Source organism: Pelodiscus sinensis, chromosome 6 (genome assembly GCF_049634645.1).
Source record: "Pelodiscus sinensis isolate JC-2024 chromosome 6, ASM4963464v1, whole genome shotgun sequence".
Lineage (NCBI taxonomy): Eukaryota > Metazoa > Chordata > Testudines > Trionychidae > Pelodiscus > Pelodiscus sinensis.
The window spans coordinates 92,823,180-92,844,211 of NC_134716.1; the positions used below are offsets into that span (position 1 = coordinate 92,823,180).

The 21,032-nt window shown below is 46.9% G+C and overlaps 1 protein-coding gene and 1 long non-coding RNA gene across 2 annotated transcripts in view; one reads left to right on the forward strand and one right to left on the reverse strand.

Moving 5' to 3' along the window:
- The window catches only part of LOC142830018 (uncharacterized), a 45,855-nt gene extending 42,650 nt beyond the window's left edge, over positions 1-3,205 (forward strand). The window contains exons 4-5 of the mRNA XM_075932857.1: positions 148-396; positions 3,045-3,205. Coding sequence (XP_075788972.1) covers positions 148-396; positions 3,045-3,205 — 410 coding nt within the window. The remainder of the gene's footprint in view (positions 1-147; positions 397-3,044) is intronic.
- Positions 3,206-10,566: 7,361 nt separating this feature from the next.
- LOC142829765 (uncharacterized) lies at positions 10,567-19,160 on the reverse strand. The gene is made up of 3 exons (XR_012904511.1): positions 18,867-19,160; positions 11,318-11,458; positions 10,567-11,002 (listed from the first exon to the last, which is right to left on the reverse strand). It is a non-coding gene; the product is annotated as an uncharacterized LOC142829765 (long non-coding RNA).
- Positions 19,161-21,032: the final 1,872 nt, after the last annotated feature.

The window sequence follows — 21,032 nt, forward strand, 5'->3', positions numbered from 1 at the left end:
TGTAGACGGAGCTTGGTCCTGCCTTGAGGGCGGGAGTCTGGACTCAATGACCTCTCGAGGTCCCTTCCAGTCCTATGATTCTATGATCATAAGCAGGGACAGTGTGTGCACGCATGATTGACCACTTCTCCCGCTTATCCTCCACAGCCAGACCTGCCGGAGCAGACCAGCGTGCAAAACTTGTCCCACCACCCACTCGGGCCCATGGAAGCTGCAGGCACTGGCAGGTCTACAATGACCTCATGCGCAGGCATGTTGAGGCTCTGGAAAGGATGGAGGAGACCATGGCGGAGAGGATGCGGGAAGAGACTCAGGGGCATGATCGCTTGCTGGAGGAGTTTCTCCGGCAGCAGACAGCAATCTGTGGCACTATCGGGGAGGCCATGGGTGTCCCAGGTCCTACCTCCGTTGCCGCTTCTCTCACTCAACCTGCTACGGACCCCCTTGTCCCCCCTTCTTCCCCCTCACCCACTGCCCCCCTTCTACCTTACCCCTTCCCACCCCCTGCCATCACAGACTGCAGCCCCCCACCCCCCAGCCCACTACTGTCCCAGGCTCCACTTGATCCCAGACACATCTAGAGCCATGGACCCGAGGCAGCAGACTTTTGCAGGCCAGGTGACACCCTCAGCCCTAAGCCTCCCTCCTCCCCAGTTAAAGAGACTTTGTTATATTTACAAGAAAGTTTATTTTTGATAACATTTTGAACACACACACTTTTATTTTGTTAGTAAATGTTATTCTTTGCACACTGTTGGATGGTTTTTTAAAACACAATGTTTTTGTCAGAAAACCTGGTGTGTGTGTGTTAACTGTCTGGAGACTGGTGGGGTATGTCTACACTACCCCGCTAGTTCGAACTAGGAGGGTAATGTAGGCATACCGCACTTGCAAATGAAGCCCGGGATTTGAATTTCCCGGGCTTCATTTGCATAAACTGGGCGCCGCCATTTTTAAATCCCTGCTCGTTCGAACCCCGTGCCGCGCGGCTACACGCGGCACGAACTAGGTAGTTCGGACTAGGCTTCCTAGTCCGAACTACTGTTACTCCTCATTCCACAAGTGCGGTATGCCTACATTACCCTCCTAGTTCAAACTAGGAGGGTAGTGTAGACATACCCATGCAGAGGTGGGTTGTGGGAGGAAAGGTCTTGTGGGAGGCCCAGGTCTGAGGCCCCATTGGGGAGGCCCTGGGGAGAGTCATTAGGCTCCTGCTAAGAATCTCTCACTTAGGGCCTCCCAGATGCGGACCCCCACCTGATATGCTTGGCTGCCTCCCTTCAACATCAGCATGGAATACGCAGTCACTACGTCAGGGATATTGTATTCCCCCATGTCGAGGCGAGTGAGCAGGCACCTAAACCTCCCCTTCAGCTGGCCAAAGGCGCATTCCACCTGCAAGCGTGCCCGGGTCAGGTGCGTGTTAAATTGTTCCCTGTTCGCATCCAGATGGCCAGTGTAGGGCTTCATGAGCCAGGGCATAAGGGGATATGCCACATCGGCCACGATGCAGATTGACATCTCCACGTCCCCAACAGCAGTGTCACTGTGGGAAGAATGTTCCAGCCTGCAGCCTGTGGTACAGGTAGGAATTTCTGAAGATCCGGGCATCATGTGCCCAGCCCGATCACCCAACACAAATGTCCGTAAACTTTCCCTGGTGGTCGACCAGGGCCTGCAGCACCCTGGAGAAGTAGCCCTTCCTGTTTGTGTACTGTGCTGCTCGATGATGCGGTGTGTAGATCAGGATGTAAGTCCCATCGAGCGCTCCTCTGCAGTTCGGGAACCCCAGCCCAGCAAAGCCAGCCATGATGGTGTCCAGGTCTCTGAGGTGGACAATCCTGTTCAGCAGCTCCGAATTGATGGCCCTCACCACCTGCAGAAATAGACACATACAAACACACAGAATAGGAAGTTAGAGGGGGTGCCTGAGTCCTTGAGAGGTGTCCCCCCATTGTCCCCCCCCCCAAGAACCCAGGAGCGCCCCCCTCAGGCAGCCCCTCCCAGCAGTAGGGCAGGGTGAGGCCAGGAGCCCTCCCCCACTCTCACTCCATCCCCCACTCCCTCTGCCCTTTCCTGACAATCCCTCTTTTACAGTCCCCCTACTCCGCATAGACTGTCCCCCCAGAGGGACTTACCTCCATCAACACAGCACCAACAGTAGATCTCGCCACGCCAAGCTGGTCTCCCACAGAACAGAAGCTGTCAGGGATGGCCAGCTTCCAGAGGGCAGTAGCCCCCTCTTCTCCAGGAGGATGATGGGGTGCAGGTGGGTGTCCTGTCATTGCAGGGCAGGAGCGAGACAGGTGCACAGCTCCTGGAAGGTGGCCTTACTCATTCTGAAGTTTCGGAGCCAAGCCTGGTCCCACCATAATGAGCCAGTCCCACCAGTCTGAACTTGTGTCCAGCCTCCAAAATCGCCTCTCCTGGAAGAAGTTTGGTGGCAAGGGCAGTATTGCTGCAGCCAGAGCAAAGGGCTCAAGGCTGGGTTCTGAATCCAGACCTGGCATGAGCATCATGAAAGTCACTTAGATGCAGCAGAACTTGAAGCATTACAGTGCGGGGCCATCGCCTGCCCAGGGGCAGCTCCGGCTCCATGGCAAAAATAAGATTGTAAAGCACAAATACCAAACAAAAACCAAACTGCTGTGGTGTCTCAGAAAGCAGGGCACCCAAAGCAAGCACTGCTGAAGCTTTGCTGTCCCTCTAGGAGGTAGGCAAGCCAGCTGCAGCAGCAGAGGAACGGCTGTCCCTTTAAGTATGCATCTCTGAAAAGAGCATGCTGCAGGACCCGGAAGTAAAGGCTGCCCTCATGCCTGGCAGAAGTGGTTCAGGGTGCCCTTTTTTCGACAGAGCATCCAGGCAGTCTGGACACTCTTTTTCAAAAAAGCGGATTGCTTTTTCAATCCGCTTAGTGCAATCTAGATGCTCTTTACCGAAAGACGCTTTTTTGAAAGTACCTGTTTTAAGAACCCAAGTGCATCTTTTTTTCTACATTTCTTGTCCTGTCATCTTAGGACATCCTAAATTTTTCCTCTTTTCAGGCCTGATGCTTAGCTGTATGTGTGTTTCTAAAGAGACTATTAAAATTATATTAGTAAAACAACAAGCAAATGGTGTTATAACAGATGGTAAAAAAGTACTACATACCAGCAGCAAACACAAATACAAGATGAACTCCAGCACTCCTCATGCCTGTACATGAGCTAAGGACTAGAGCAAATCTTTTAAGGATTAAAAGTAACCAGTTCACAGGCTCAGTAAACAAATGAAGAAACCAGAGGAAGGTTTGAGGCTGCCTATTTGCTAGTGAAGGTACATCAAAGTTATCAAGGCTTTAACATTTTATTACAAACTCAAGAAATTCTATCATTGGACAATAAATAGTAGCACAGTGTCTGTGCGTCTGTAATGCTGACGTACATGGCCATGCCCCCTGGCTGTGTACGTCAGTGCCCCACCCCCCTTCCCCTCGCTCCGTGGCAATTCGGGCCGCAGGGCCCCCCAGCCACCCCCCGCCATCCCTCCCCCCTTCCTCCAGCCCCCCCCCATCCTTCCTTCCAGCCCCACAGCCCCCAACTTCCCCCAGCTCTGCTTTCCACCCCCCTTCCGGCCAGCCCCACCCCCTTCCCCTCCCTGGGCCATTCAGGTTGACCCGGTGGGACAGTAAGGGGGGCGGGGCAGTGATATACATGGCCAGGGGGCGGGGCAGTGATATACGTGGCCAGGGGGCGGGGCAGTGATATACACAGCCAGGGGGTGGGGGCTTCTCCCACCGTGGTGCTGAGTGGTGCACCCCTCAGCCAGGCTGCCGCGGGAGAGGGGAGGGAGGGGCGGTGATGTAGACAGTCCCGCCCCCTGGATGTGTACGTCACTGCCCTGCCCCTCCTCCCCTGCGGCGGCCCAGCTGAGCATGCAACACTCAGCCGAGCCTCCACGGAGGGAGGGGAAGGGGGTGGAGCAGTGACGTACACGGCCAGGGGACGGGGCCATGTATGTCACTACCCCCCTTCCCCTCCCACTGTGGCATTCAGCTGAGTGCTGCACCCCTCAGCCGGGCCGCTGGGGGAACCAGCAGTGCAAGGGACCATCTGGGCTCCCCTGTCGTGGGAGGGGAAGGAAGGGCGGTGACGTACATGGCCCTGCCCCCTGGCCATGTACATCACCGCCCCCCTCCCTTGCAGCAGCCCGGCTGAGCTGGCAGCACTCAGCCAAGCGCCATGGCGGGAGGGAAGGGGAAGGGGGGCGGGGAAAGACAGAGGGGAGAGAGAGGCAGGAGGAGGAGGAGAAGAGAAAGGGAGAGTGAGAGGCAGGAGGGAGAGAAGAGAAAGAAAGAGACAGAGTGAGAGGCAGGAGGCGGAGGAGAGCTGAGAGAGAAGGGGGTAGGCAGTAGGAGAAAGAGAGAGAGAGTGCTCAGGAGAGAAGACCTGAAAATCCTGTCTTATGATGGGTTAATTGGCTAGTTGGACTATAACAGAGCCTGCATTTCTTGGAAAACAGTTACAAAATGGCTAGATCTAAGGGGAAAGATGTGTTTCTTCAACCCAACCCCTATATGCTTAGGCAGAAGCATAGAACCCCAAAAAGGCCCTTAGCAGCCCAGGAGAGAATTGCCTCATAAGGCTATTGTAAGACTGGCAAGATGGCTATCTGCAAGACTTCTCATATAATTGTAGGACTGCAATGGTACGTCTACATTTCAACACTATTTCAAAATAACTAGCGCTATTCTGAAATAAGTTGGTCCACATCAACACAGCAGGCAGTTATTTCGAAATAGTGTCGAAATACCATCAAGCTGGAGGTCTTCTTACTCCTACTCCTGTAATCCTTATTGTACGAGGAATAAGGGAAGTCAGAAGAAGAGTGCTCTATTTCGAAATAAGGGCTGTGAAGATACTCCCAATTTCAATTTCAAAATAAGATATGCAATATACATCACTCAATTTGTGTAGTATATTTCAAGTTAAACCCTGCTGTGTAGACACACCCCAAGAGACTGTGAGCATCTTGTAGTCCAAATCCTTGTATTCAAGGCAAGACTAAATATTATCTACACCTTCTATGACAGGTATTTCTCTACTTGCTCTTAAAAATCTCTCTGATGACAGAGACTCCACAACCTTCCTAGGCAATTTATTCCAGTGCTTGACTACTCTGAGGCTGTGTCTACACTGCACCCCCTTTCCGGAAAAGGGATACAGATTAGACAAGTCGGAATTGCAAATGAAGTGGGGGATTTAAATATCCCCCGCTTCATTTGTATAAACATGGCTGCCGCTTTTTTCTGGCTCGGGGCTTTGCCGGAGAAAAGCGCCAGTCTAGACGGGATCTTTCGGAAAATAAAGCCTTTTCCGAAAGATCCCTTATTCCTCTTAAAATCAGTTTTCCTAACCCCCTGCCTAAACCACACTTACTATGATTTAAGCTAATTGCTTCTTGCCCTATCATCAGAAGAGAGAATTCTCCTTATAACAATCTTTTAGGTACTTGAAAGCTGTTATGTCCCCCTCAAACGTCTCTTCTCCAGACTAAATAACCCCAGTTTTTTCATTCTTCTTTCACAAGTCATGTTTTCTAAAATCTGTTTTCATTTTTGTTGCTCTTCTCTGCACTTTCTCCAGTTGTTCACATTTCTCGTGAAATGCAGCCCCCAGAACTGGACACAATATTCCTTTTGAGGCCTAATGTATGTGGAATAGAGCAGAAGAATTACGTCTTGTCTGTGTCTAAACTGGCAAGTTTTTCCGCAAAATCATCTGCTTTTGTGGAAAAACTTGCCAGCTGTCTACACTGGCCGCTTGAATTTCCAGAAAAGCACTGACGATCTCATGTAAGACCGTCAGTGCTTTTCCGGAAAATACTATCCTGCTCCCATTCAGGCAAAAGTCTTTTTCCGGAAGACTTTTGCGCAAAAGGGCCAGTGTAGACAGCACAGTACTGTATTCCGCAAAAAAGCCCCGATCGCAAAAATGCTTTTGCAGAAAAGCATCCTGCCAATCTAGACGTGCTTTTCCGAAAATGCTTTTAACAGAAAAGTTTTCCATTAAAAGCATTTTCGGAAAATCATGCCAGTGTAGACGTAGCCCTTGTGTCTTGCTTCTACACTCCTGTTAATACATCTCAGAATGATGTTTGCTTTCTTGCAACAGTTAATTGCTAGGGCCCTCGGCAGGGTGTGTGGGGTGGTTCCATGCTCCTGGAGGAGGTGAGGCTGGGGGCTAGCCTCCCTGCACCAGCCCTTCAGTGCTAACCAGAGCATACCACCCAAGGCTCCAGCACAGTTTCCACTGCTGGTGCTGTAGTAGCATTAGGGGTTGCTAAGAGGCCTGGGCTCTTTTGAATCTCTGGGCACTGGGGCGGTACTCCCGTTGTCCTCCCCCCTCCATTGGCGAGCCAGCACTTTTGAGACATATTTAGCTTGTGGTCCACTATGACCCCCAGATGATCCCTTTCCTTAGTATTCCTTCCTAGGCAGGCATTTCCCATTCTGTGTGTGTGCAACTGATGACTCCACATAGGAAGGAACACTTTGCATTTGTCCTTGCATCCTATTTACCGTAGACCATTTCTTCAGTTTGTTTGGATCATTCTGAATTTTACTCTCCAAAGCACTTGCAACCTGGTATGGTCAGAAAACTTTGTAAGCGTGCTCTCTATGCCATTATCTAAATCACTGATGAAGATACTGAACAGAACCAGATCCAGAACCGAGCCCTGTTGGCACAGGAGAAACATGCTGGGATGGAGCCATAGTACATAGCAGTGTGAAGATTCTGGGAAGCTGGAGATGGATGCCCTAACTCAGGCTTATAGGTCTAGTTAAGCTGTGCTGGAGGCCCCATTTTTGATGGGGGGCAACTCCAAAATTTTGGAAAGTGGTCAAAAGCCACACTTTTCTGTGGCGGAGGTGCAGGGTCTAGGATGTTGCAGAAGGGCACATGCGGCAGGAGACTGGGATGTGAGAGATGCTGTAAGGTCTAATAGGGAGTTTGGGTGAAAGAGAAGATTGTGACCTGGAGTAGGGGATTGGGGTGTAAGGTCAGGCAGGGTGTCTGGGTGCAGGAGAGGATTCTGGCCTGGGAGAGGGGTGTAGGAGGGGGTACAGGGTCTGGGAGGGAGTTATGACCTGGGGCAGGCGGTGCAGAGGGTTTGGATGGTGACCTGGGGGACAGAGTTGGGATGCAAGAGGGACTGGGGGGACAGAGGCAGACTCTGGCTGGGAGGCACTTACCTAAGTGTTTCCTGGCCAACATCCCTGCAGCACCCCCAAGGCAGGCTGGGGTCCCTGTCTGCTGCAGCCCCAGATCAATTTAAACTGCAGGCTTGTTCCCTCCACAAGGCTCTCAGCTCCCAGAGGGGAAAAAGAGGCTTGTACTGCCCCCATCCTCTATGCCAATCTCTCAGCTCCTATTGGCTGGTTGTTTCCAGCCAATAGGAGTTGAGAGATTTAATGGGGTCAATTCCTATTGGCCGGTTATTTCCAGACTATAGGATCTGAGGATTAGGCTGGGGGCAGGCAGATCACAAGAAGCCTCCCCCTCCAGAGCACAGAGGTACACAGAGTAGCCTTGCACTAGATCAGCAGCTGCTGCATGCCTGAGGGTCCCAGCAGGGTGGGGTTTGAAGGGCTGGATCTGGCCTGCAAGAGTTAACTTGCCCACCCCTGCCCTAGGACATCTTAGAATCAAGGGGGAGATACAAAGTGGCTCAATTACCTCCTTAGACACCCCCCATACACACTCGACTTGCACTTTTATGCACCTCCAGTCACACACATCATGTTTTAAATTGTGCAGGAAGTTCTACCTCTGCAAATAAAATCAGAGCCGGTTTCTAAAAGCTCTGTTTGTATCAAAACAGTTAAGAGATTCAGTACACATCATCATGTTCTGAACATCATATGTATCTTTGGCCCTAAAGTGAAGACAAAAGCAGCTGCAGAATTTTTGATGTTGCACATCAAGTATAAAGCCTAGGCAATAGAATTCTTTTATCCTAGTCGCTGCCAACATGTTAGTTGTGCAAATAAGAAAATAGCCTGCAAACTTAAAGACAAAAAAATAAATAAACCAAATGCAGGTTCTCTAGACATTTGCTGTGTTAGTAAATAATCTTTATTTCAAATGCAGCGAGGGAAAATATTACATCATCTTCCTGCCATTTGGTACAAAGAGACCCTGTGTGGGATCAGTGAATAGGAATGTGCAGTCAGCCTTCTTGTGATTGCCTGCAGGTTATGAATTTGGAAATTGGTAGAAAATTTCCGATTGAGCTTCAACATTTGCTCTCATCTGGACTTTAATGTAACAGCCTGAAGGGAGTGTTGCTCTAAATTTTAAATCATATTGAACCTGATAAAGGGCTAGACATGATCCTCAGGAAAAGGTCAGAAAAGCTGTAAATGTTTATTTCAACGAGATCAGGGAGTGCTTTGATGCCAGTTTTACATTCCATCTGTGTCTCTAGTTACATAGTACACAGGCACTTCTATTGCACTTTACATACATAGAAGGAAAATGTACATGGCAGATAGCACTGTAAGGGTGTCTACATGGCACCCTTAGTTAGACACAAATTGCATAGCTTATTTTGAGTTAATTTTGAAATAGAATGCTATTCCGAAACATCCCTTAATCCTTGTGATATGAGGTTTGTGGGGACATCGGAATAGCACACCCATAATTTCTAAAGCTATTTTGAAATAACAGGTGCACTGTCAAGATGTGGAATAGTTATTTCATGATACCGGAAATTTCCCAAAATAGTGCCGCTCTGTAGATGTACCATAAGAGACTAAGAGGAGTAGAATACAACCAGTCCCCAAATTGCGAACGGTCAAATTACGACTGTTCGCATTTACAACCAAAGCTCCCATGGAGCAGTCTTAAAGGCGGTCCCCGAATTACGAACGCGACCCGCGCTTACGAACAGTGCGGTCACTAGGTAACTCAATGGGGTCCGAGTTATGAACAAATCAAGTAACGGCCAAGTGTTTGGTCCGTAACTCGTTCGTAACTCGGGGAGAAGCTGTATTTGGGTAACTGCACAGCAATTTCTTATGCTTTCAGATCATCTGTAAAAAGTAACTACAAAAAGTAGTTAGTCAAGAAAAAAGAAGCTGTAAGTAATTCAGGAACATTACCTCATTTAGCATAAAGATAAAGACTTGCCTAGCTGATAGCAGTACATAGTGAAGAGATCTCAACTAATAAGATATCATCATAATGGAGAATATATATTTATATCATGAGATAGTCTAGATGCAATGTACAAATGCAGATGAGTGTCATCTCTGTCCACTCAGAGTAGACATATGTATTTCAAAAATCACCAGTAAAAATTAGACTTGAAGAGATCAGCCAAACCATTATGGTATGCTCTCAGGAAAAGAAAGTCCATTGGTGTGGGTATGTATGAAGGGTGGCAGGATTTAAATGGCCAAAGAAGAAAGGGAATTATTTCATCAAATGTCTAGGTCGGTCAGGTGTACAGATCCTGAAAAACAGATATTCCTGCCTCCAGCATGATTAGGGAAAACTCACCAGGCATTTGTGAATCTTCAGCTCTGTCTATTCTAAGCTGGCACGGGAACGACAGTGATATTCTGCTCCACTTCAAATCATAATGGCTGAGTTTTACACAGGCCTATTTAAAAAAACCATTTTAAACTGCACTGGGCTGGGTAACTATGACATGGTTGGGGAAGACTATGCCCAGAGCAGGGTGAGTGTGCCCATCTCCCTTAGGAAATAGGAGGGTGCATGTGCAGCTCCCAACTGTGTTCTTCCCAACCTGTGTCTGTGTCTTTAGTCATGAAGCAGTACTGCATAATGGCCAGAGTCAATAAATCTGCCCTTATCTATAGAGCTATATAGCCTAATGGCCAGAGTCAATAGTTCCTTCCTTATCCACAAGACTATACAGCCTAATGGCTACAATCAATAAAACCGCCCTTATCTGCAGGGATATACAGCCCAATAGCCAGTGTACATAAGCTCACCCCCGTTCTCAGGGCACTGTGGCTCCCTGGTTAGAGTCAGGAAAACAGGAGGGAGAGGGTTACATCCCCAGACAGGGAGGTCAGCTTTTCATTGGACCCCAGCCTAGGGCCCTATCTGAGTCAATGGGGAAAAGCTCCAATCAAAACACACTGACTCCTGACTTCAGTTCACTCATTGGTTTGCTGTCGCCTTCCCCTAGGATACTTCCTGCCACTGTCCCACAACTATAGTCTGAGTGGCCATCTTACCTCCCTGGTATCCGGATTGCCCCTTCTCTGGTGATTATGAACCCTCTGAGGTGATTGGGTGCCTACTGCCTTTGGTCTATACTCCATCCATGGGTTTCAGTGGCAGCTTGTCTGGAGCATGTGGTGCACATCCTCCCTTTCTGGCAGTCAGCCCCAACTATGCTGAGCTGCTTTCTTTTATACCAATGAGCCTGGAACATACCCAGTAAGGTGAAAGGGGTGTGGTTTCCTCCGCCCTTAATGCAGGGTTAAGTCTCTCTTGTCCAGTGCGGACAAGCATGCCCCATCACAGTAATACTAACATGTGGTTCTTGTTCTCTTGTCTTAAAATATTACTTATAGAGACATTTCTATGTGATTTGCAAGGGAACTCTGATGCCAGATGAATCATTAAACTAACTAATATTCATACTGGTAGCTCACCAACTTCCCCTGCTAAATCTGCATGAAGTCTGGACTGCTGCCTTAGTTCATGTACTGCAGATCATTTCCTTGGCAGAGTCACTTTGTGATGATTTAGTGAAACACGTTGGCCAAGACACAAAATATGCTGATGCAGATGATGCTTGGATAACTTACGTAAAGAACAACCATAAACCAACCCTTCAGCTTCATGTAAGTGATGGTGTCCTCCACACTGATACGTCAGTCACGGCAGGCTCTGTCTAGTGCTGGGAATCCATGATAAACAAAGTTTATCCACTTACTTGGTCTTCAGTTTCAGCCTTTTTTGCTGCCATCCATCCTGCACTGACATACAAATGCTGGCTATAAAAAAACTGGCTCACCTGCAGCGCGACATCAGGAATAAACGTGAGAGTATAAGTGACTGGTTGTGAGAGAACCAGTGTGGGCAAGAATGCATGCATATGTATCATTCATTAAAACAAGAACATTCCAATGGGTGCTCATTGATTGCAGCCTGGGTAGGTTGCATTGATGATCATTTCAGGTATCTATAGTCTAAATCTGACACCAGCCTCACTAACAAAACATCTATAATGGCTACTGCAGATATTTGGGAATTACTTTGTATTTTATCAAAGTGTACAGGGGCCAACTTACCACTTAGTGCCTCCTTTAGGCTAGGCATGGCACGTCAGGATCTCTCTGATGGAAGCTGCGGTTGCTAAGTGCTCTACCTCTGTGGTGGCCTCCCTCTTCTTGTGACTTCTCATCCAACCACATTACTTCCAAGACTCTTCCCTTGTGGGGTAGACCACCAAAAAAAAAAAAAAAAAAAAAAAAAAAAGAGAGCGAGAGAATTAACACTGATCAACTGAGTTAGCATGAGATGGTGGAGAAAAGCCTCCCTCTTAGGGAGGATCAGAATCACATTATCCCTGCCACCAGGAAGGGACCTTCAGCAGTTGTTGGGAGAGGTCCTGACTTATCTATAGAACTATGGGTTGAAGGTCTGTCCTTTTCACTGTTCTGTTTCCCTTTTATCTCCTTCTACAGTCTGTGCATGTGTGGCAGTGCTGGACTGAGAACAGAGCAGCTCTATATGTCCTTGTTGCCCAGTGTGGAGTTTATATGTAACCACATCAACATTTAGTGCCATTCAACCACTTGATCAGAGATGATTTTGTTGACACTAGGTATTGAAATTAAATGATAAATAGTCTCATTCTATCAAGTTAGCTAGTTAGTTTTATACAAGACCCATCAAGACCACTGGGAAAATACTATAGCTTAACAGTTTCTCATGCCATGACAATGCACAGAAAGACAAGTCACAAGTTATTGTAGCCCTCAGAATATATAACATTCATTGCCCTGAAACCCCTGAGGTAAAATGAGGATTGAGAGTCAGTCTCACCTCTGTAGTGTGATCTTATGTGAGCTTGAGTTATTTTAAATAAACATAGTGAGCTTTTTGTACTTAGAAGCTGGACAAAACTGAACTCTCCTGACATCAAAGAATGAATAAATTCATATCTCAAGCATTCCATGTTGAATGTTTGCTAGGGTTTTTATCCGAGTCCAACTATTTACAGTGGCTCTAATTCTATGTAAAAGACTGAAGCAAGCCTTTCCTGGGGGACTATATTACTATTTGGCTTTATATGTCTTTCAGTGCTTCCAATAAATCATGAACTTCTTCAGAGATGTCAGAGGGCATCCTGTTTCCTCCACTGCAAATGACAAACTGTGAATAATACACACTGCTGGCTTTTAAAAAAGAAAACAAAAAATGCAAAATGCATATTTATCTCCAATGACTCTGGTTGTTGCATTTGGACTGTCTGTTTTTGAGAGGGGCAGACTGTGTACTTTCTGTCAGTCTCACCTTCACTGCACACTCCAGTCAGCAGTAGCTGTGCAAGGTGCTTTATGTGTTAAATGAAATGTGGTGATAAATTTTGGTAAGAGTAACTAGAATAACAGAAGTTAAGTACATCAGTAAAATGGAACACAGAGGGGCTAGATCTGAGGTCGGCCACATATGGCTCACGAGCCAGATATGGCTCTTCTGGAGCCCCAACACAGCCCCCTCTAGCTTTCTCTGTGGCATGGAGCCAGCACTGGCACTACAGCCTTATGGCCCCCCACAAGATTAGAATGTCAGCACCAGCTTCCTGCAGGGGGAGAAAGATCCAAGCCTCACAGCTGGATCTGACATGCAGGAAATAAGCACCATGATTGTTGGCTCCATGAGCCACCTTTTTCCTTCCCCTGGTGTGCAGGAAACAAGCAGCCAAAAATGGCTCCAAGTGTGCTACCATTTTCTTTTCCCTGGGACATGCTTCCTATAGGTTTCCCCTGGGAATCATTTCTGGTGAATGGGAGCAGCAAGAGGCAGTGTCATACATGATGTGAAAACAAGTAAATGCCCCCCCCAACCATCTTGACCAGACCCTGCACCCCCCTCACACACACACCCAGCCAGACACCCTGTCCCCAACCTACTCATGCCCCCTGGCCAGGCAGCCTGCCCTAAGCCTGGCACAGTCATACCAGGGTACAGAATATGTCAGAAGGACAGAACGGGTCATGCTGATGGGGGAGTGACACTATACATCCATGGTCACCAACCAGTAGATCGTGATCTACCAATAGATCTCAGGGGCTCTAAGAGTAGCTCTTGAGCTCTCTCTGAACTGCGTGGCTGCATAGTACATTTACATTAGATTTCCTCCTTTGAGGAGCAGCTACTCACCGAGAAACAACACAGGTGAGTAGCTGCGAGGAATGGTGGGAGCTGGGAGGTCGGGAGGGCTGAAACACCCCAGCCAGCTGACAGTGGCTTTCAGCTGAAAGAGGCTGCCCCGTGCTTCAGCTGATCGGCGGCTTCTCCTCTGCGCCTGCCCACATGGAGCTTGGTGCACCCTGGCTGAGCACCATGGCAAGCTGGCCGGGCAGCCACTTCTCTTCCCTCCAGCCCAGCTGCCCTGCGCTCAGCCCAGGGAGGCTGCGTCTAGCTCCAGCTGTGCTGGAGCAAGCTTCCCAGGCTGAGTGCAGGATCACAGATGCCCATCTGATGGACTGTATATGACTAGCAATCTCAGACTACAACCCAGACTTCAAGACACTGGCAGATACTGTTCAGTCACAGGTGTCACACTGAGACTTTGCTATTGGAAGAAAAAATATATAATTATCAATACTTGATTTTAGATTTACAAAATAGCAGAGAACAAAATGTATAATTATAAATGCTTCATTTGACATTTAAATAGCATGAATTAAAAACAGACCATTTATTTCATAACTATAAACATGTGATTTTAATTTTATATTTTGCATTATTTAAAAATAAACTGTTTAAAAGAGTGTAAGGGCTGGGGATAGCAAGTGATGGACAGAAGAATAGAGGGGGCGGGGCTTCAAGGAAGGGGCGGGGCAATAGATCTTCGCCTGTTCTGAGACTTAAAAAGTGATCTTGAATGTAAAAAGGTTGGAGACCACTGCTATACATGAAAGACAACGTAGAATCAAATGAAGTAAAAATCCTAAATGAGCCAAAATGTTCTATAAAATCTCTATGGATAGTAATTCCATCCTCCAATAATAAGAATTTAGTAATAGGGATATATTAATGACCACTTAATCAGGACAGTGATAGTGACTATGAAATGCTAAGGGAGATTAGAGAGGCTATCAAAATAAAAAAAACTCAGTAATTTCAACTATCCCCATATTGACTGGGTATACCTCACCTCAGCACAGGATGCAGAGATAAAATGTCTTGATGCCTTAAATTACTGCTTCTTGGAGCAGCTGTTTCTGGAACCCACAAGGGGAGAGACAATTCTTGATTTAGTCCTAAATGGAGCACAGGATCTGGTCCAAGAGGTAAATATAACTGGATGGCTAGGAAATAGTGACCATAATGTAATAAAATTTAACATCCCTGAGGTGGGAAAAAAACCTCAACAGCCTAACACTGTGGCATTTAATTTTAGAAAGGGGAACTATATGAAAATGAGGAAGTTAGTTAAACAGAAATTAACAGGTACAATGACAAAAGTAAAATCTCAACAAGCTTCACGGAAACTTTTCAAAGACACCATAATAGAGGTCCAACTGAAAAGTATACCCCAAATTAAAAAAAACACAGAACCAAGAGACTGTGAATGGGGATTAACCACCAAGTAAAAGAAGCAATAACAGATAAAAATACATCTTTTAAAAAGTGGAAGTCAAATCATAGTGAGGAAAATAGAAAAGAGCAGAAACTTTGTCAAATTAAGTATAATAATATAAGAAAAGCCGTAAGGAGTCTGAAGAATAGCTAGCCAAAAAAACTAAAAAAGTAATAGTAAAATGTTTTTAAAGTACACCAGAAGCAAGAAGCTGGCTAAAGAGCCAGTGGTGCCCTTGTATGATCAAGATGCTAAAGGAGCACTAAAAGATGATAAAGTCATTGCAGAGAAGCTAAATGAATTATTTGCTTCAGTCTTCGCAGCTGAGGATATTGGGGAGATTCCCAAACCTGAGCCATTCTTTTTAGGTGACATATCTGAGGAATTGTTCTAGATTAAGGTGTCATTAGAGGAGGTTTTGAAACAAATTGATAAACTCAATAGTAACAAGTCTCTGGGACTAGATGGCATTCACCCAAGAGTTCTGATGGGAAATTGCGGAACTATTAACTGTGGTTTGTAACCTATCCTTTAAATCAGCTTCTATACCTAATGACTGGAAGATAGTTAATGTGACACCAATATTTTAAAAGAGCTTAAGAGGTGAGTCTGGAAATTACAGACTGGTAAGTCTAATGTCAGTACTGAGCAAATTAGTTGAAACTATAGCAAGGAATAATATTGTCAGACACATGGATGAACATAATTTGTTGAGGGAAAATCAGCATGGTTTCTGTAAAAGGAAATCATGCCTTACTAATTTTGTACTTTATTTAAAAATGAAGCCTGGGGAACAAGCTCCCAGTTAGGGCCTAGCCCCCATCTGGCTGCAGGGTTATAACACTCCCACCCCAGCCCTGAGCCCATCTTACACCTGAACCCCCTGCCCGGAAACCATCATACCCCCACATCCAAACTCCCAGACTCCTGTACCCCCACAGAAGACAGCCTGAATGCATGCATGAAGCTGGATGTGACCAGCTATGATGTAAACTTCAAAGTAATGCTCAAAAAGATGCCGCCGCAGAAGTCCCATTAAATAAATTCTGTATGTTTAATTTGTGCTATTATTAATCATTATATCAATTATCAATAATATTAAGGTGTATATTTTCAGACATTTGAATGTGCCTCTTATATGGCTTTGCTGACCCCTTGTTCTGAATTTTGATGTAGTGTGGCTCTTTGATTTGAATAGGTTGCCGTCCACTGAGTTCTGTCAGTCTACTTTACTGTAGCTATTTCTAAGGCACCTATCACGTGTTTTCCTTTTTTTGTCAGCCCATGGCTTCAGTTTAACTCTTCCTGGAAGAAGATTGCCGGGACAGTGGGTAAGATTATTTAGTAGGTGGAGGCCACCTCAGTTTGAATATTATAAGAAGTGGGCTGTGGATTAGTGATACAAATGGTTAACCAGGAAGCCTCACCCTTAACTAGTGAAGCTTACAGGTTCCAATTAACCAGTAGGGGCTGCAGCAGCTCCCCACCAACCACAGGCACAGACTGCTCCAGACCACTGGCCCAGCCTCCCCGCTGCAGGTGACGTGCTGGCTCCCTGAGCGTGGGGCCAGAGAGCCTGCAGCAAAGCCTCCTGGAAATGGGGCCGGCAGAGGCTGCTGGCCCCACTCCTGGGGAAGCTTTGCTGCAGCCCTTGCTGGCCCTGCTCCCGGGGAGCTGGCTTTGCTGTGAACTCTTCTACTCTTACATATGTAAGCTTCATACTGCAGAGCCCGCAGTGCGTGCAGGCATGTAACCGCTAGGATTTTTAGCAGTTATATGGTTACATTTTTTAATGACTTTTTATATCCCTTCTGTGGATGACCAATGGAAGTTCCACAGCCTGACCCTGCAAATGAGGTTGTTTTGTCCTGGCTCCCTCTGAATGAATTATCTCCACTGGGTGCAACTGTCTGAGTGGGCTGTGGCTGCTGCTGAGGCAGTCTCTGTGGTAATGAGGTCCTCGCCCGTTAAGTGGCTTTTTGTATCAGAATCAAGAATTCATCCCAGGAGTGAACCGAGAGCCAGCGAATAGGGAGTTCCATGACTGCTTGTGAAATATGTTGACATCAGTCTATGTTGCTCAAGCCATGCTCAGACTGCTGCATGCAGCATTAACCATCTCTCCCATGTGTAACTGCGCTCTAGCCCAGGTAGAGTGAGTTGCTGTGTTCTAACCTGGAAGTGATAGAAACGTGAGATCACAGTGGCTAAGTCACTACCTGAGAGGAACGGGCATAGTCATTGTGGAAGGACTACTCATCTGAGGAAGAGTTTGCAGGATGTGACCATGTGTCTGTGTAACATGGCACAACTCACAGCCATAGCACCTCCTGCTGGACTCTCAGGCTATGTCTACACTCGCAGCTCCTTGCGCCAGAAATATGCAAATGAGGCTAAGCGTGGAATATTGCCAAGCCTTTTTGCATACCTAATGAGACGCCATTTTTGCAGAAGAGGGTCTTGCGCCAGAAGGAGCTGTCTACACTGCCCCTTCTTGCGCAAGAAAAACCCTCTTGCGCAATGTCATTACGCCGATTACTTTTCAGGAAGAACGGCATTGTGCAAGAGGGTTTTTCTTGCGCAAGAAGGGGCAGTGTCGACAGCTCCTTCTGGCGCAAGAGCCTCTTCTGCAAAAATGGCGGCTCATTAGGTATGCAAACGAGGCTTGGCAATATTCCATGCTTAGCCTCATTTGCATATTTCTGGCACAAGAAGCCTCAAGTGTAGACATAGCCTCGGGGAATCAGATCTGTAGCACCCCCTTTTGGTTGGTGTTACCTATTTTTCCTCCACCTCTACATTAAGAGACATATCACTCCTGGACCGTGGCATCCTCCCCTCTGGGTACTACCCTGCCGCAGTGCCTCCATATGCTGTTACCTGTTTTTTTCCTGAACCACTGGGTATTAGGACCAATGTCCCTCCTAGACTGTGGCACCCTTCCCGCTTGGGTACTGCTCTACTCCAGTGCCCCCACACTTTGGGGTCCTCCTCTCTGAGAACCCTCAGCCCCTTATGTCCACCTTGCCTCAGTGACCCACTGCCAGTTTTCATCTAACCCTTTACCTCAGGCACAAACTGCAGTCTGACATGGCCATTCATCACTAGCATGGGGGTGTGGACCTGCTGCCTTTGCCCACCCTGACTTCCTCTCTGCAGCCCTAGTACCTCAGGCCTTGCTACTGGTCCTGCAGCCTGGGAGCCTACCTGGCCAGAGTTTCCCCAGCCCTGCTCCAAGTCAGGAAACCTCTACTTCCCTGGCAGCTAAGACCCTCTTGCTCCCCAGCTAGAGCAAGAGCCAGTCTGTCTCCACCCCTCCAGGAGCCTTTATTTATACTGTCCTCAGCTGGGTCCTAACTGGCTAATTCCTGCCACAGCTGCTATCCCCACAGTCCAGCCCTCTCCCAGGGCTGGGTTTTAACCCTTAAAGGGTCAGTGAGGGGCAGAAGCCACATCACAGCCCACAATCATTGAAGCAGTAGTTGGGGATCAGAAGGTAGTGTACAAAAAAATCTGGACCCGTTTTTCCCTGTAAAGCTCTTTTTAAATGTGTGAAAAAGGTAACTTCAGTGGTTGACTTGAGTATGTGGAAAAACAAAAATGTCTATCTGAAAGGATAGACATGCATGTGACGAAGTGGGTCTTTGCCCACGAAAGCTTATGCTCCAACACTTCAGTTAGTCTGTAAGGTGCCACAGGACTCCTTGCCGCTTTTGCAGATTCAGACTAACACGGCTACCCCTTTGATACTGAAAGGATGTGGGGCTTTGCAGTGGAGCCGCAGGAATGTCTCCCTCTAACATTCTGATTTTCATGGTGTGTAAGTAAAGAGTCATTTCAAAACCTTAGAAGACACATTATGACAGGAATTCAATAAATAAAACACACGAGACTAAGTCACAAATCTGTAGAGAATGTTTTGTATTTCTGGCCTCTTTTTTAAAGCAGGGTTTCATTTTAAATTAATCAAATTAAATTAATCAAGTCCCCAGAATTTCTGATTCCCCCTACAGGGCTTTTCTTACCAAACTTCTGTCCCTCACACCCAAGATACTCCACTTGATCTATTCTTGACCATGACAGCAGGGTGTCTTCTTGGCATGTTCATGTAGTTTCCCGTGCACCTCTCAGTTTGCACAGCAATGAGCCTTGACAGACTTTGGATGGAAATTGCTGTGGGACCTTGGAACACACTCTTATGTTCCCATATTCAGATACCTGGCCTTCTGTCTCCCAATGTTGTAAGGAGAGCTCCGTAACCAACTGCTGAAAAACTAAGGAGAAGATTCATAGCTTCCCATGCTGACAGAGAAGGGATCCAGTCTACACAACTTTGCTGGGACTTGGCCAGCTGAAAAGACGGCATTCACAATGACCTCAAATTAAATACATCATAGACAGAACAATCCAAATACATTATGATCTCAACAATGACTGCCTTGCAAGACCCAACTGAAACTTTGTAGTGCCCCAACATAATTAAAAAAAATTCCTTTTTGTTGAGCAAATGCGACTGAACAACAATTTAACCACAATCCCAAACTGTCACTTAACCTTGGACCTCAGAAGGACTGTAGTACAGTATAATATAGTTTGGGAACATAGTTAAAGCACTTGTTTTGGGAATATGCTCCCATCAATATTGCATGATCAAACCACTTTTAAATGTGTTGGGGGAGTACAGTTTTATAGGCAGATCAGCCTCCATGGAAGTTGTTACAGTGTAGATGGGATGAAAATAAGAACCATTGACCCCTTGGCATTTAAGCAATCCATTATCATTATTATGAAAATCCCTGTATGCTGTTAACTCCCCATCTCACATGTCTGAGTTCATGCTCTCTCTGATACTCTTAATTCTCCCAAGACTCAAATGCACTTTCTCTTGCTCACTCTGCTTATTAATTTTACATGGCACTTTATGAGACAAGTTAATAATAAGATCCAAGTCATCCATTGTCCCACTGTTGGGGAACCAAAACACACTGATGAGAAACCTACTGCTAATAGTGGAACAGTTCAGAAAATGCAGAGTTTACCCATCTGTGTCAAAAGCTAACCTGCCTGCCTCACCTCCTTTTGGAAATTCTGTTCTGCTATCTGGGTGCAAGCAAACAATTCAGAGAGTATTTGCAACAATTAGAAGGAAAATTGAATGCTATAAATTACTTTATTGCAATTTATACTTCAGGGTCAGAAGCTAGAGCACTTGTTATCTGACTATTGCAGACAGAGACTGATTAGTCTCAGTATATTGCACAGAAGCAGTAGCTCTCCCACCTCAGAACACAAGCTCAGAAAGGCAATGGCTGGATGGAGAACATCTAACAGCTCTGAACATGAGCCCTTCTCATTTACAGTCTATGTGATATCTCATTTCCTTGTTTCAACAGCTCCCCCGCCCCTCAATCCTGAATTGGGCTTTTGGATACTATCATAGCATTTTTATTTACCACTAGGACCCCGATGTGAATGGGGTTGTGATAACCTTGGGGAGCCCAGCAAACAGTTCACAATGAATAATTCATTCTGCACATGTAGCCCCTTCTCTATCTATGTACAGAGTCCATCCTTCTGTTTGCTGCAAGTCCATTTGTTTAAGAACTCCTAAACGTAAGAGCTAGGGCCACTAAATCTGGTAGGGTAGCTTCCTCTTACCCTAGTTTAAAGCAATGTCAGGGGTTGGTTGTGCCAGGAAAATAGTAAGTGCCTGGAATGGGACAGTTTTTCATAACATGGAAAGGGAGGGGGTTGATCAGAGGGAGAGCTACATGCACAGCTACATGCAGAGTGACCACTGGGCAGCGAGCACTGGGGGCAGCCACAGCAACAGGAGAGTGGCAAGCTGGGGTTAGGGCCCCATAAGGCTGGCCACTGGACTGGGTAAGAGACTCCCCTACCCCCAAACAGTGGCAGACAGGGGGGAGTCTCCCTGGTCCTCCCACCGCAGCACCTTGGGAATCACTCCCAGGGCCAGGCAGTGCATCCTGGCCCCCACCCAGGAGACACTGAGGCCAGGAATCACATCCCAGCTCTGAACCAGGAGGCAAGGCAAGGGGGCACCTGGAGGCCAGAAACTGACTATGAATCCACACCCCCTTCAGACAGGCTGGAGGCCAGGGAGGGCAGCAGGGGACAGGTGGAAGCCAGGGCCAGCCCACAGAGCCATGCCTCTCGGATAAGGTGCAGGC